Raw genomic sequence first — 14,215 nt, 5'->3', positions numbered from 1 at the left:
CCGGCCATCAGCTAGTCCAGTCACCTTTGGTTTTACATCAGTGACACAGGTACTACTGAGTAGATTGGCTGTGTAAGGTGTCATAGAGTAAAGATATGAATGCTTTTGATGTGGAAAGTGCAAAACTCCCAACTCCAAAGGCTTGACGTGAAGTTTGAAATGTGACCAGGAGGGATGTGACCCAGAGCAGGGGACACTGGGAAAATGTAATGAAGATGATATTTCTGCAGGTGTCTTGGCTCAGGACTGAGCACTCCCTGTCCTCCTTGCTGCTTCTTCTGGTGTCTTAGATCCTGTTTCTGAGAAGAACACAGGCAAATTCCCCAGAGAAGGAACAGAGTCTGCCTTCTTCCCCCTCCATCTTTGTATCTATAAATCTTTCCTTACAAGGCTCATTCAGCTCATATGCCACCTCCTCCAGGAAGCCTCCTCTGATTTTTTCACTCATATCCCCTCACCCTCAACTGGTACTCATTTCTCCCTCCTGTAAATCCCTCCAGACATCCCCACTCCTGTTAACCACTTCTCTTTTTTACTCCATATAAATAGAATGAAAAATATAGTGGGCAAACTGTAGCCTACTGGCTAAATCCAGCCTGCCCCCTATTTTTATAAGAAAAGTTTTATTGGAACACAGTCTCACTCATTCCTTTATGTATTGTCTATAGCTGCTTTTATGTATAATGGCTGCTTTTATGTATAAGTTGCAAAGGAGACCTTGTGACCCACAAAGCCTCAAACATTTACTCTCTGTCCCTTTATAACAAAAGTTTGCTGACTCTTGTTAAAATTCATAGTCTTTACTGAGTGCGACAGTGCTGCCAAGTGCAGTGGCACACACCTGTAATCCCAGCAGCTCAGGAGGCTGAGGCAGGAGGATCATGAGTTCAAAGTCAGCCTCAGCAACTTAGTGAGGTCCTAAGCAACTCAGCAAGAGCCTGCGTCTAAATAAAATATAGAACAGGCTGGGGATGGGGCTCAGTGGTTAAGTGCCCTGGATTCAATCCCTGGTACCAAAACCCCAAACAAACAAAGCAGTACTTATTGCTAAGTACTAGTGATCTTGTCTTTTATGACCTAGGATATCGTGTGTTTGTGCTCATGCTTTGGGTATGCCTGTAAAGCCTCAGGTGGATTTCAGCATGTAGCCGGCATGTGCCATTTTATTATTTTCAGAGCAGGTTCCATCTAAAAAGATTTGAGGCTGGGGGTGTAGCTCAGCGGTAGAACGCTTAGCATGCACAAAGCCCTTGGTTCAATCCCCAGCGCCAAAAATAAATAAATGAAATGAAATGGAAAGGCTTGCCCTCATGCTCTTTGGAGATAGAGAGGCTGAGAGAGAGTGTTTTGTTGTTGTTGTGACAATTAAGTTTGGCTTTGTCGGCAGCACGCTGGCACAGACTATAGAGAGACCCCTTGGCCACCAAGGTCTTCCCTGAAACAGGAAGGCGGAGCCTCCTTGGACACTGTCCACTGGGGGTTGGCTGTGAGTCTTGCCAGAGGCAGTACTGATGGGGGCTTTTTTGGAGCCAAATGAAAAGCAGCCTGTTTGACGGATTGCACTTCATTTCCTCTCAGCCTACGGGGGTGATCAGTGCCCTGGGCTCCCAACCTCACATCCCGTCCTCCCCCGGGGCGGAGGCCAGTCTGTCTTCCCAGCCTGCCCCAGAGGAGCATTGCTGGGTGGCCAGGGCAGGGCTGCCTACCCATCCCTGGCCCCTGGACCCCTGGCATCTGGGGCAGAAGCAACATCAAAGCAGGGATTGGCCAGCTCCCACCCCAAATGCCAAGCAGGCCAGGCTCAGGGAGCACTTGGGGGTGTGACGAATCCCAGCCAGTCTCCAGCTCACGTCCCCGGGCCAGTCTGCCTTGGGCCTTGCCCCACCATGACGCGCCCATCATTCAGCCTGGCTCATCTGCTCACCCTTTCGGGACTGCTGTGCTACTCGGCTTGCTGCCTGGGTGAGTCCTGTGTGCATGCGCCTGCTCTGATGGTTTTGGGAAAAAAAAAAAAAAAAAAGACCTGGAGAGCAGACCTACCCTGGGATCTCTGAGAAGACTTCAAAATGTTAAACTTCTCAGCCAGTGTTGGGATTGCAGGGTGAAGGGGGTTGGCAGCGGGGTGGGTGGGGACTCAACATAGGTGCCCATTTTTTTGTGCTCTTCTTGTGACCTTGACTTCAGGGTAGCAGGCTGGTAGCTGCTGTTCCCTCGGCTTTGAGATGAAATTGTGTTCTGCAGTCCAGGGTCCCCTGGTATAAGGTGGCTGGGACGCTCTCCAGGCCAGCTAGTTTAGGTAACATGGCTTAGAAGCAGCAGCCACCAAAACACCAAATCATTTTCTTTGTAGGTTGCGTCCCCACCTGTCCCCTGGGCCCACTCTGGGTGCGAGTCATAAATAGCAAACTTCTACCCTGGTCCTTTCAGAGAAGTTCCTACTTTTAGGAAGAGATTTGCGCTTTAAGGCTTGTGTGGTGCGTGCAGGGGCGGGGAGGGTGGGTGAAGGAAAGTTCTAGGGTTCAGCCTTTTGTGGAATATGTACATCATGGGAAACTTTGGGCAGACTAGTAGCCAGTTAGTCTGATAACTTGTTGGTTGCTGAGATGTCCAGACAACTATTGGGGCACCAGGTGATGCTGTGGAGGGTGTCACAGGTGCCCCCCACCATCTCTCATTCATCCCCAGGCCTTCTTCTAACACCAGTCTCGGGAGGCAGGTGAAGGCCCCAAAGCAGGAGGGGGAGAAGGAGGCAAAATGTGCAGCAGTCCACCAACTGGACAAGCAGCGGCAGAATCTCAGCATGTGGCTGCACTCACCATGTTTCACAACCTGCTAATGCAGGATGACTTCTGGGGTCGCTTCTTGCATTTGTTCTTTTTAGATATACATGGCAGTCGAGTGTATTCTATATACATGGAGTCTAACTTTATTCTAGTTAGGATCCCATTCTTGTGGTTGGACGTGGAGTTTCACTGGTCGTGTGTTCATATAGGAACCCAGGAAAGTCACATCCCATTCGTTCCACTGTCTTTCCTATTCCCAATCCCCTCCCCTCCCTTCATTCCCCTTTGTCTAATCCCATGAGCTTCTATTCTTCTATTCTTCTCCTTCCCCCTTATTATGTGATAGCATCCACATATCAGAGAGAACATTCAGTCTTTGTTGTTTTGGAGATTGGCTTGTTTCACTTAGTGTGATAGTCTCCAGTTCCATCCAGTCACCAGCAAACTCATAAAGTCATTCTTCTTTATGGCTGAGTTATATTCCATTGTGTATCTGTAAAATTTTCTTTATTCATTCATCTATTGAGGGACACCTAGTTTGGTTCCATAGCTTAGCTATTGTGAATTGTGCTGCTATAAACATTGATGTGGCTGTGTCACTGTAGTGTGCTGATTTTGAGTCCTTTGGATATGGACTGAGGACTAGGATAACTGAGTCAAATGGTGGTTCCATTCCAGGGTTTCTGAGGAATCTCCATACTGCTTTCCAGAGTGGTTGCAAGAATTTGCAATCCCCACCAGCAATGTTTAAGTGCATCCTTTTCCCCCACATCCTCGCCATTATTTATTGTTACTTGTATTCTTAATAATTGCCCTTGTGACTGGATTGTGTTTATTTTTAAAAAGGACCTTGGAGATGGGGTGGCTCAAATCCCTTGTGGTACAGATCAGGAAACTGAGTCTCAGGTTGAGGACGGGAATTGCACCATATCACACATCCGCCTGCACCCAGATCACACTCTTTGACACAAGTCCCTACATTTCCAAGAGTAAGTTGGTGTGAGTCTCTTTCCAAGGATACCCCTCAGTTTCTCAAGATGAAACAGGAGATTGACTACTGAGTCCAAAGGGCAAAACTAGCATGAACCATGGGGGGGGGGGAACCCCCAAACACTTGCCAAAAGCCTGCATTAGAAAATTACCCATAATTTGTAAATGCAGTGGCCACGTGTGATATGACTTTGGTGTCTTTAAGTGAGGTCAACCGTCCTGAAATTCTGTGACAGTTGGCTTTTTCAAGACAGCTGGCCGGGAGCTGAGCCCCGTGGGGCACTGGTTTTCTGCAGGCCCCTGTACATACACACACAATTGTTTCCATTACAACAGAGGCTTCTGGGGCTTTTCCAGACATGATTCCAACAGAGACAGCAATAGTCCTGAGAGAGACCCACAGGCCACTCTCGGGACACCAAAATAGACATGTGAAGTCCTGGCTTAGCTGATGGGGAGGGTGGGAAGGGGGAGAGCTGCTCCCACACAGGGCCACCTGATGGAAATATTCTGAGCTGGAATGAGCTGTAAATAAACTAGACTGGGCTAAAAACAAACAGCTCCAGGGAGTTGGGGGAGGGGCAGGGATCAATGGCCTTCACCTGCTGGAAATGAAGTGGGTCAAGGGGGAAAGAGGGAGGAGGGATTCAGGGGAGGGGGGGGTCAGGGTGGAGTGGGGGTGCAGGCAAAGCAGATGCCTTTGCAAGAAAAGCAACTGATAATTTATGGTCCCTGAAGAGGTCTCCAGTTTCCAGGAAGAAATCAGAGAAGCAAAGTGACTGCCTTAAAATGATACAAGATGTTTCATCAATGGGAGCCACACAGGGTCCTGGGGGAAGAAAGGAAGGCACTGGAAGCCGTATATGGTCTGGAAAAATAAATGAGTGCAAATTAGCTGAGGGGGAACTGCCAGGTTCTCAGGTGATCCTAGCCGGGAGAGATTTTTTGCAGAAAGCTAAAGCCTTACCCAGCCCTTAGCCATGTGCAGAGGCAAAAGAGAGACTGCCGAGAAACTGTACTGTTGGTATACATCTGCCACCTTCTCCGTGGGCCCCAGGTAGGGTGGCAACTGAAGCTGCCCACTCCTAGTTAGTTCACACTTTAGGAAAGAACTGGCATCAATGTCAAGGTCAAGAACAACCTTCTGCTGGTCACCGTGGCACATGCCCTCATGCCAGTGATTTGGGAGGCTGAGGCAGGAGTTTTGTGGGTTCAAAGCCAGCCTCAGCAAAGTAGCAAGGCCCTAAGCAACTCAGTGAGATGCTATCTCAAAATATAAAAAAGAGCTGGAGATGTGGCTCAGTGGTTAGGTGCCCCTGTGTTCAATCCCCAGGACCAAAAGAAAAAGAAGAACTTACCTCTCACCACTAGGGAAAAGCAGCCGGGGTCAGCTGGAGCAGACCCAATGCTCACAGCTTGCCACATGTCCCCTTTCAGCATGTGAACAAATTCCCAGAACACCAACCTCAGGCAGCACCATTCCATGACCTTGAGGGATCCGCATGAAAACAGGAGCACCCGAAAACCATAACCAAACACAGACAAAAGCATGGCTGTCATCCAGCCACGAAAATGAACGTTTCCCCATCCTTGCAAATATGAGTAACGGCTGCTTTTCACCCTTTGCAGATTTAGTCTCCTCTTCTAGGTGAGAATTCAGGTGCCTGATCAGAGTAGCCCTTGCTTCCTGACAGCATTCAATCCAAAGCAAAGCCAGACTTTTGCTTCTCATGGTCTCCCTCCAAATCACCTAGCAAAACCCCAAATCCTAGAATAAATTCTTTCTAACACTCTCTTACTGGGATGCCTCCAGGGTCCTCTGATTGTGTGTACATCCTGTTGCAAGGACTCTGACAGCCCAACTTGGTTGGACTAGTTATATTCTCAGTGTTTTCTGGAGAACATTGATACAATAGTCTCTAGGGGTTGTTAGGAGCTCCTTGCCTCCCTCTCAGTCCCTGACCTTCATTTTGACCCATAGGAGTCATGGTATAGAGTTTATGAGGAAGAATTCAGAAACCAGACCGCCTGGGTTCAAGACTGGGTTCTGTCATTTTCTAGCTATAGGACGGGGCAAATTGCTTAGCTCATTGCTTTGGTTAACAGACCTGTAAAATGGGGTTGGAGATAATAATAGCAGTTAGTTCTCAGGGTTGTCTTGAGGATTAGGTAAATTTATACACACGAACTGCACTGCCTTTTAGTGTTTGTCATTAATATTATTAGTTCAGATGGGCACGGTGATACACGCCTGTAATCCGAGCAGTTTGGGAGGCTGAGGCAGGAGGATCATTGGGAGGCTGAGGCAGGAGGATTGCAAGTTCAAAGCCAGCCTCAGCAACTTAGAGAAGCTCTAAGCAACCCAGGGAGACCCTATCTAAAAATAAAGTATATTAAAAAGGAGTGGGGATGGGGGTGTGGCTTCGTAGTTAGATGCCCCTGGGATCAATCCCTGGTGTGTGTGTGTGTGTGTGTGTGTGTGTGTGTGTGTGTGTGTGTGTGTTATTAGTTCAGCAAACATTTGTGGAGCACCTACTGTCTACGAGGTACACTGTTAGAGACTGGTGATGAAAATTGACTCCTGTCCTCCTGGAAAGTACAGTTTAATCAAGAAGATATAATGAAACAGTTTCCTCTGTGAGGAAGAACTAACATGACCATAAACCCAGAGAAAAACATAGCAGGGTAGAAGGGCCACTCAATCTTGGCCTGGGAAGTGAAGAGAAGCTTCCTGGTGATAAGACTGAAAACTGAGTAAGATCTGCCTATGTAGTGGGAAACCTGAAAACGTTCTGCGATGTCACAGATTCTGTTATGGGGTAAAGGTAAGGGTCCCATTATAAGACTAAAACTGGGAACAAAGTCACGTGTGGTGGCACACTCCTGTAATCCCAGCAACTCCAGAGGCTGAGGCAGGAGGATTGCAAGTTTGAGGTCAGCCTGGGCCACTTACTGAGACCCCCATCTCGAAATAAAAAATAAAAAGGGCTGGGGGTTTAGCTCAGTGATAGAGCTCCCCTGGTTTCAATTCCTGGCACAAAACAAAACAAATAAAAACCTCAAAAAAACTAGGAACTAAAAATTCATTCATTTTGGCAATTTTGAATATTGTTTCTATTTACTTGTGTTTTGGTGAAAAAAAACCCTACCTTTCTGTTGGTAAATAGCTAGGAGTGACATTGTGGGGCCATAGCCTATGTGTATGCTTACCTTCAATAGAAAATACCAAGCACTTTTCTGAAGAGGTTATACCAACTTACATTCCCCCCAGCCAATGGATTACAGTTCTGGCTGTTTTACATCCTTGTTTGTGGCATCTCTTCTTCCAGATAAGAATATGGCACGTGCCTGTAATCCCAGTGTCTCAGGAGACGGAAGCAGGAGGATGGCAAGTTCAAAGCCAGCCTCAGCAACTTAGCAAGGCCCTGAGCAACTTAGTGAGACCCTGTCTCAAAATAAAAAAATTTTAAAAGGGGCTGGGGATGTGGCTTGGTGGTTAAGCATCCCTGGGTTCAATATCCTGGTTCAAAAAAAAAAAAAAAAAAAGGAATTAAAGTCCCCAGTCAGAGTAGCCCTTGCTTTCTGACATTATCCAATCCAGAGCAAAGCCAGACAGCCAGACTTTGCTTCCTGGTAGTCTCTCCCATTTTCATTTAGCTATTCTGGTGGGTGCTAGCAGTATCACCCCAATGAACCTCACCATTGCCCACCATTACCCACTCATCAATAGACGAGTAGATTGTGGTCTAACCACATGGAACTTCATTCAGCAGTAACAACTGCGAAAATCAGTCTGGATGGCTCCTGGGTTAAGCAAGAGAAGACAAACGGAAGAATTCATAATGTACGGTTCCATTTATATAGAATGTCTAAATGAGCAAGATGAATCCCCGGTGTTAGAATTCAGGATGGTGGTGGGTGAGGAATACAGATTGGAGCGTGAGGGGCTCTGGAGAGTTCTATTTCTTGATCTGGGTGCTGGTTTCTAGAGTCGGTTCACTTCACAGAAATCTACTGGGCTGTAACTTGTGATCTGCCTTCTTTTTGTAAAGCATGCTTCAACACTGAATGTGTGCTGAGATCGAACACTGGCAAGATCCTACCTGAAAATCAAGCTCTGCAGGTCCTCAGGCTTGGGATTAGGACACCCAAGTATTGAGACACTATACTATGACTCTTTATGAAATAGGTGATCCTTGTTTATAAGTGGAGTCTGAATTTTATTTTATTTTTATTAGGTCTTTATAGTTATATATAGAAGTTGGGTTCATCCTGAAGTCTGTGTTTTAATCATGGGTCCAAGTACCTTGAAATCAATTAACCCTACCTCCAGCCCTTGCTGCCTTCCTGTCTGAATGATTTCCTCCTTAGTATCAAAGTTTTAAACAAACACTTCCTTCTCCCCAACTAATGGGGACACAACTCCTCAACTACCATCCGAACTTGGCATTCCTTGCCACATCTACAAAATCTACAAGTTAATCTCAGTAGAAGGAGAAACTGTCCTCCACTGGCTGGTGGGAGTGTAAGTCAGTATAATCTCTTTGGAAAATCGCTTGTTATTTTCTATTAAGAGATGAACATAGACGTGAACTATAGCCCAGCAATTTCGCTCCTAGGTATTTACCAACCTGTGAAGAAGGATCTTACAATGGTCACCATTTTAATTCAGCAAAAGCAATACAAGGGCTTGTCAAGTAGCAGACAGGAGTTCTGCTCCCATCTCTAACAGGTTAGAAATTAGATTTGGAAGTCTGGGGTGGCCGCATGGGTCTCCCTTGGGTGTGCTGGGCATGGCAGAGAGCCTAGCTCGGAACTCACGCTAACGAGCAGCAGTTTTCTTCACACAGCCCTTCCTGGCCTGGATCAGAAGAAGCGTGGCAGCCACAAAGCATGCTGCCTGCTGACACCCCCTCCGCCCCCACTGTTCCCACCACCGTTCCTCAGAGGGGGCCGAAGTCCGGTGAGTACATGGGGCTTGGGAGAGCAGAGAATTCCAGGCTTCTGGATGCCCACTCTGCACCCCACCCACTCAACAGGGGCTGCCTGCAGACTCTGTCTATAGAGTCAACCCTTTATTCTCACTCTGAGTTTGAACCCTAAAATGGACACTTTGCAGTTTCTGGAATGTATTTGTCCTCCTGCTGTCTTAAATCAGCAATGTTGGAGAGGGTCTTCTCCCATGGGAGTTGAATTTGGCAAAATGTCCCAACTTTTTTTTTTTTTTTTAATGAATTTCTGGGTTCTCATCAGCTATTCAGATATGGATTTTCCCTTTACCTTTTTCTTCTCCCCAAGCATTTACAAAAATCCCTGGGGGATGGGGGAATCTGGATAAAACGGGGGGCAGGGTATAGAAGGGGAATAGACAGAGGTTGTATAACAGGTACCAAAACACACTTCCCGTGTTCTAGAGCACGGTAGGGACATCCTACCACAATTTATGATATATTTCAAAATATCTAGAAGTGGAGAGCCCAAAAAATTCCAACTTGTAGAAATGATGAAGGTCTGAGGAGACCACAACGCTAATTACCCTGATTTGATCATGACACATCATAGACACGTATGGAATTATCATAGTGTATCATAAATATGTACAAACATGATGTGCCAATTAAAGGACAAGAAACAATAAATTCCCTTCCACAGCCCATGACTTATGTAGACCATGTTCATGGAGTGACACAGGAAAGAGCCTTTCTGTAGCCACACTGAGGGGTGACAGGGGACAGATTTGGGGAAGAGAGGAAAGAAGCAGGACTCAGGATTTAGAAGACATCCATCCAGGGCATTCTAAGGACTTGAGATACTCAGATCTTTCTGGAATCTCCTAGACCTATACTGTCCAAAATCATAGCCACTAGCGCTCTGAGCACTTTCAGTGTTCACACTGAGATATGCTGTTTATGTTAAACATAAACAGGAGTTTGTGTATGCACTGAATAAAATATATACATGTGTTGGATGAACTTCTCTTTAAAGGCCTGTTGGGTATGTTTAGTCTATAATACAATTAAATTCTGAGGATTCTTGGTTGAAATAAACAAAGAAACAGAAGCGTGAAGCCCTCATATGAGGAAAAAAAGATTGCAAAATGCCTCATTAGTCACTTTTTATACTGAATATATGCTGGAGTGATAATATTTGGGGTCTGTTGGGTTAAATTAAACATATCGTAAAATTAACTTCACTTGTTTGTTTTTACCTTTTCAAAAGGTAAAAAATGTGGCTACCAGAAAAATTTTTAAAGTACAATGTAGTTCTCATTATGTTTCTTTTGGATATTTCTTTTGCATTAAATTTCTTTTAGACACTCCCATCCTAGACATGGGATAAGGTCCTGAAATGAGCTTCCTAACTCCATCCACAGTGGCCTTGCTAGCTCAGTAACCCATTCGTGCCGGGTGGGTCTCAAGAGCAGATGAGAGAACTGAAACTGGTGGCCCCAAAGGTCAACCTCTCAGAACACATACTGCTGTGTCAGGGAACTGCCAGTCTTGGACCTGACCCTGGAGTAGAGCTGTGTCCAGGGAGGTGACCCTTCCTCTGTCCCCCAAGTCCGACTTCTAACACTGTGTTGCTTTGCACCGAAGCTTCTCTCTCCAGACATGAAGAATCTCCTCTTGGAACTCGAGACCACACAGTCCCCATGCATGCAGGGCTCTCTCGGCTCCCCTGGACCCCCCGGCCCCCAGGTGGGTGCCTACCAGACCCCTCCCTCCTGCCTTCTGTTCCAACCCAGGGGAGCCCCCTGGGTAGAGTCTCATGGTGTCTGCCCCTTTTAATGTGATGTGGAAAATTAGTTTTCTTTCTCTTCCTACTTGCCACTCCAGAGCCACCTGGGTGAATTCTCAGCTCCCAGCTGTGATTTCCTCATCTATGCCAGGGGGGATAATAATCATAATAATTGCCCCTTCGAGAGGAAAATAAAATGAAAGGAAGGAAAATAAAGAAACAAACCAAAAGATGTTTTTTTTTAGTTGCTTCTGTCATACTGGATTTTGGGGGATCAAGAGAGATACTGCCCCTATGGATGTGGCTATGATTTAGTTAGCACTGGACAAACCCTTGATGATAATGGGCCTCATGTGACCATTGGCCCTATCTGTGGGCCCAGAAGTGTCTGCATTTAGTACAGAAAAGTGGGAGTAAGAGGAGCTTCCTTGGGCCCCTGGTATTGCTACCAAGAAGCCCACCTCTCCTCACCGAGGGTGGTGGGGAAAGTGAGGAACAGGCAAACTGCTAGAGAAAGAATTTTCTAGACAAACAAAAGATTACCCTCCAGAAACCCTCTCTCAGATTCCTGCTCCTCTGGCCTGCCTCAGAGAGGGGCTCCATCACAGAGGGACACCCAGCTCAGCCCCAGTGAGGTTCTCTTGGGTTCTCCATACTCTCTGAGCTGGGAAGCTTCAAAAATTCCTAAGGCCTATATTTTTTTCCCCTTTGAGATTTTTATTTGACTGGTCCAGTGTGTGAACTGGGCTTTGGGATTTTTTTTTTTTTTTTTGAAGATTCCCCAGGGGATTGGAATGTGCTGCTAGGTCTGGGAATCACTGGCTGAGGGGGCTAGGCTCTTGGTGGTTTTGACAAGTTTCAGAGAAATCCCATTTCTCTTTTCTTTTTCTTTCCTTTTCTGTTTTTTGTTTTGTTTTGTTTTCTATCAGGGATTGAACCCAGGGGATGCTTAACCACTGAACCACATCCCAGCCCTTTTTATATTTTATTTAGAGACAGGCATGCCTAGTGAGAAATCCTATTTCAAACAGTCTCTACTTTGTGCATGTTCACCTGCAGATCCTAGGGCTGTTGCAGGTGCCCGAGGGATTTTGATGGGTTTCCTGTAGTCCTGGGGAATTTAGAAAATAGTGACTGAGCACCCCACAGACATGTAAGCAGAAATCCGTTGCAATTTTGCTGTGGACGTGCATTGCATTGGGGCAATGGGTTCTAGAGCCCCTGAGGTGGAATCACCTCACTCCTGTGGCTGACCATGGGGACAGAAATGTGAGTTTACTTGCTCGCATTCTTCACATTTTAAAAAGAACACCTTTGCCAGGCATGGTGGCACAGACCTGTAATCCTCCTAAACTCAGAAGACTGAGGCAGGAGGATTGCAAGTTTGAGGCCAGCCTCAAGAACTTAGTGATGCCCCTTGGCAACTTAGTGAGACCCAGTCTCAAAATTAAATAAATAAATAAATAAATAAATAAATACAAAAGAGCTGGAGATGTGGCTCAGTGGTAAAGCACCTCTGAGTTCAATCCCCTATCCAAAAAAAAAAAAAGTGAAAGAGAATTTTGCTGCTCCAGGTGGGAAGGTTGATCTTGGTACCCACAGATCCACCACGGGGTATTCTAAATCAGCAGCTACTGGGTACAAAACTTAACTTCCCTCTTGTCAGTGCCCCCCAGAAGCTTGATGTGAGTAGCTGAAAAGACATGAGAGATGGTAAAGGGTCGTGTTTTCAGCTACCAGGATTTCTGCCAATCTCTTTAGTTATTCTCAATAAACTCTCAAGAGTTTTCAGGCAATCAAAAGGCTCCAGGGTAAAAATCACAGTCACTGAGTGTGGATGGGTTAGCAATTGCTGGAAACACAGTGCCAAGAAAGTTAAGGAGGAGGAGGAATAGAGAGGGGAAGGGGTTGTAGGGCAGAAAGGGGCCTTGGGCGCCGCACATCCACACAGGGATCAAGGCTGCTTCTGTAGGAGCCCCTCCCCCTCCCTCCCTTTCCCCCTCCCTCCCCAGCAGCCCCGCCTTGGTTGGGTATATTCTTTCTTCATTCTTGTCTTAATTGTATAGGGTCCACCCGGACTTCCTGGCAAGACAGGACCAAAGGGAGAAAAGGTATGAGCCACTCTTTTCTTCAACCCACCTCTCCTTGGTAATTCCAGCTTGATTTCTGGGGAGTGCCACTGAGATTTTACCAGTTGAGACCATTCTGCCTAGAGTGTGTGAGGACGGGCCCTGATAATGGGCCCAGGGCACACTGGTATATTCTGATTTGGCCCACTAGCCCCACAGGGATGCTGTGACCAGCCAAGTGACTGGTCAACAGGCTGAGCCACACTGCCACGACCAGTCATCCGCCTTAGTAGGCCTTCTGCTGCCAGAACCTCTCTCCCAGAGCTGCTTCTGTTTACCTGTCTTCTCCATCCACAGGGGGAGCTTGGCCGACCAGGAAGGAAGGTATGGACCCTCCTGTTTTGTGAGCACCATCCGGGCAACTGTGCTGCACATGCGTGTGAGTGTGTGTGCACTCCTGGGGCGAGGAAGCAGTGACACACTCCTGTGTGGCTACCAGGACCCAGGTGGACAGTGATGGTGTGGCCATCCTGATAATGACAAGTAGCCTTGCTCATTCTCCTGGTCCTCAGTCAGGAGCTGGAGCCTGCCAAAGCCAGGCATTCAGACTTCTTCCAGGGGTTGACAAGCCTGGCCAAATTGCCCTCAGGCTCAGGCTACCTTATCTATTTGATGAAACTGGAATAAAATGACCGAGCAGATAGAAACAAATGGCTTTTGCTCTTTGGCTCCAGAAAAATGGGAGTTACTTAAGGTCATGGTGCCTCTGTGTGAACCCAACGTGGGTTATCAAGACTCTCATGAGTGTCAAGGAGGAGCAAAGCAGCAGACTTTTTTACTAGTTGGGATCAGTGGATATTGGCACTGAAACCCCAGGTCTTGTGAATGAAAAAAGGGTAAAATGTTGGCCAAGAAAGATGCCCAGGACTCTAAATAGAGATGACTCTATTCCTGGTGAAGTGTTTTATTCAAATGGTTTTGCTGTCAACAGAAGCCTTAACCAGATGTTTGCAAGGTACCGATGACAACGCCAGCCACAGCATAGTGGGCTGAGCAGGGTTCTGGAGTGGTCCCCTGCTAAGAGAGAACAAGGGCCATGTTGATTGATGATATCTGCCCCGGGTGTGGGAGGCAAGAGTAGGAATCAGTGCACATGCTAGTCTTTGGCTTTTCTGCACCCTTTAATCTCTAGCTAACTGTGAAATTAGCCAGTGGGTACAGAGGTCCAGATAGACCCCGAGCCCATTCTCCAATTGATTCTTGTAGTCCTTGGTTTAGGTTGGATTTCGTAGAAGCAGGCAGAAGTGAATAAATTATTAAGGGAGTTCTCACCAGAGGAGGTGTCTGGAGAGAGCGGGAGAAGCCGAACAAAGATATAGTATAAGGTGAAGTCCAGCCTTAGTAGCCTGATCCTTAGGGAAGCTTTGGAGCATGGATTGCCTGATGGTTGGTCCTGCCTTGAGGTAAGGGATCTGGACCATTGGCTGCAGAAAGAGCCAATGTAAATGACTGGACAGTTCCAATTGCCCAAGCACAAACTCCACAGTTGCAGGTTGCAGAGAGGAATTGTTAGCGAGAAGTGTAGCCACGGGGGATGGGCACCCTGAACAGGTAAAAAGACCTTAAGACTCGGGT

The 14,215-nt window shown here is 46.8% G+C and overlaps 1 protein-coding gene across 4 annotated transcripts in view; it reads left to right on the top strand.

Annotated features, from left to right (window-relative positions):
- Colq (collagen like tail subunit of asymmetric acetylcholinesterase) overlaps positions 1-14,215 on the top strand; it is a 69,050-nt gene that overhangs the window by 16,547 nt on the left and 38,288 nt on the right. For 2 of the 4 annotated variants that reach the window (XM_078038511.1, XM_078038509.1), the window contains exons 2-5: positions 8,624-8,736; positions 10,370-10,471; positions 12,578-12,622; positions 12,938-12,964. In XM_078038511.1, the coding sequence (XP_077894637.1) occupies positions 8,624-8,736; positions 10,370-10,471; positions 12,578-12,622; positions 12,938-12,964 (287 nt within the window). Of the gene's footprint in view, positions 1-1,488; positions 1,963-8,388; positions 8,506-8,623; positions 8,737-10,369; positions 10,472-12,577; positions 12,623-12,937; positions 12,965-14,215 lie in introns of those variants that run through there. The other 2 variants (XM_078038510.1, XM_078038512.1) reach the window with 2 other exon arrangements.

Source organism: Ictidomys tridecemlineatus, chromosome 2 (genome assembly GCF_052094955.1).
Source record: "Ictidomys tridecemlineatus isolate mIctTri1 chromosome 2, mIctTri1.hap1, whole genome shotgun sequence".
NCBI lineage: Eukaryota > Metazoa > Chordata > Mammalia > Rodentia > Sciuridae > Ictidomys > Ictidomys tridecemlineatus.
The sequence above is the reverse complement of the archived record's forward strand: the minus strand, read 5'-3'. Positions and strand labels throughout refer to the sequence as shown.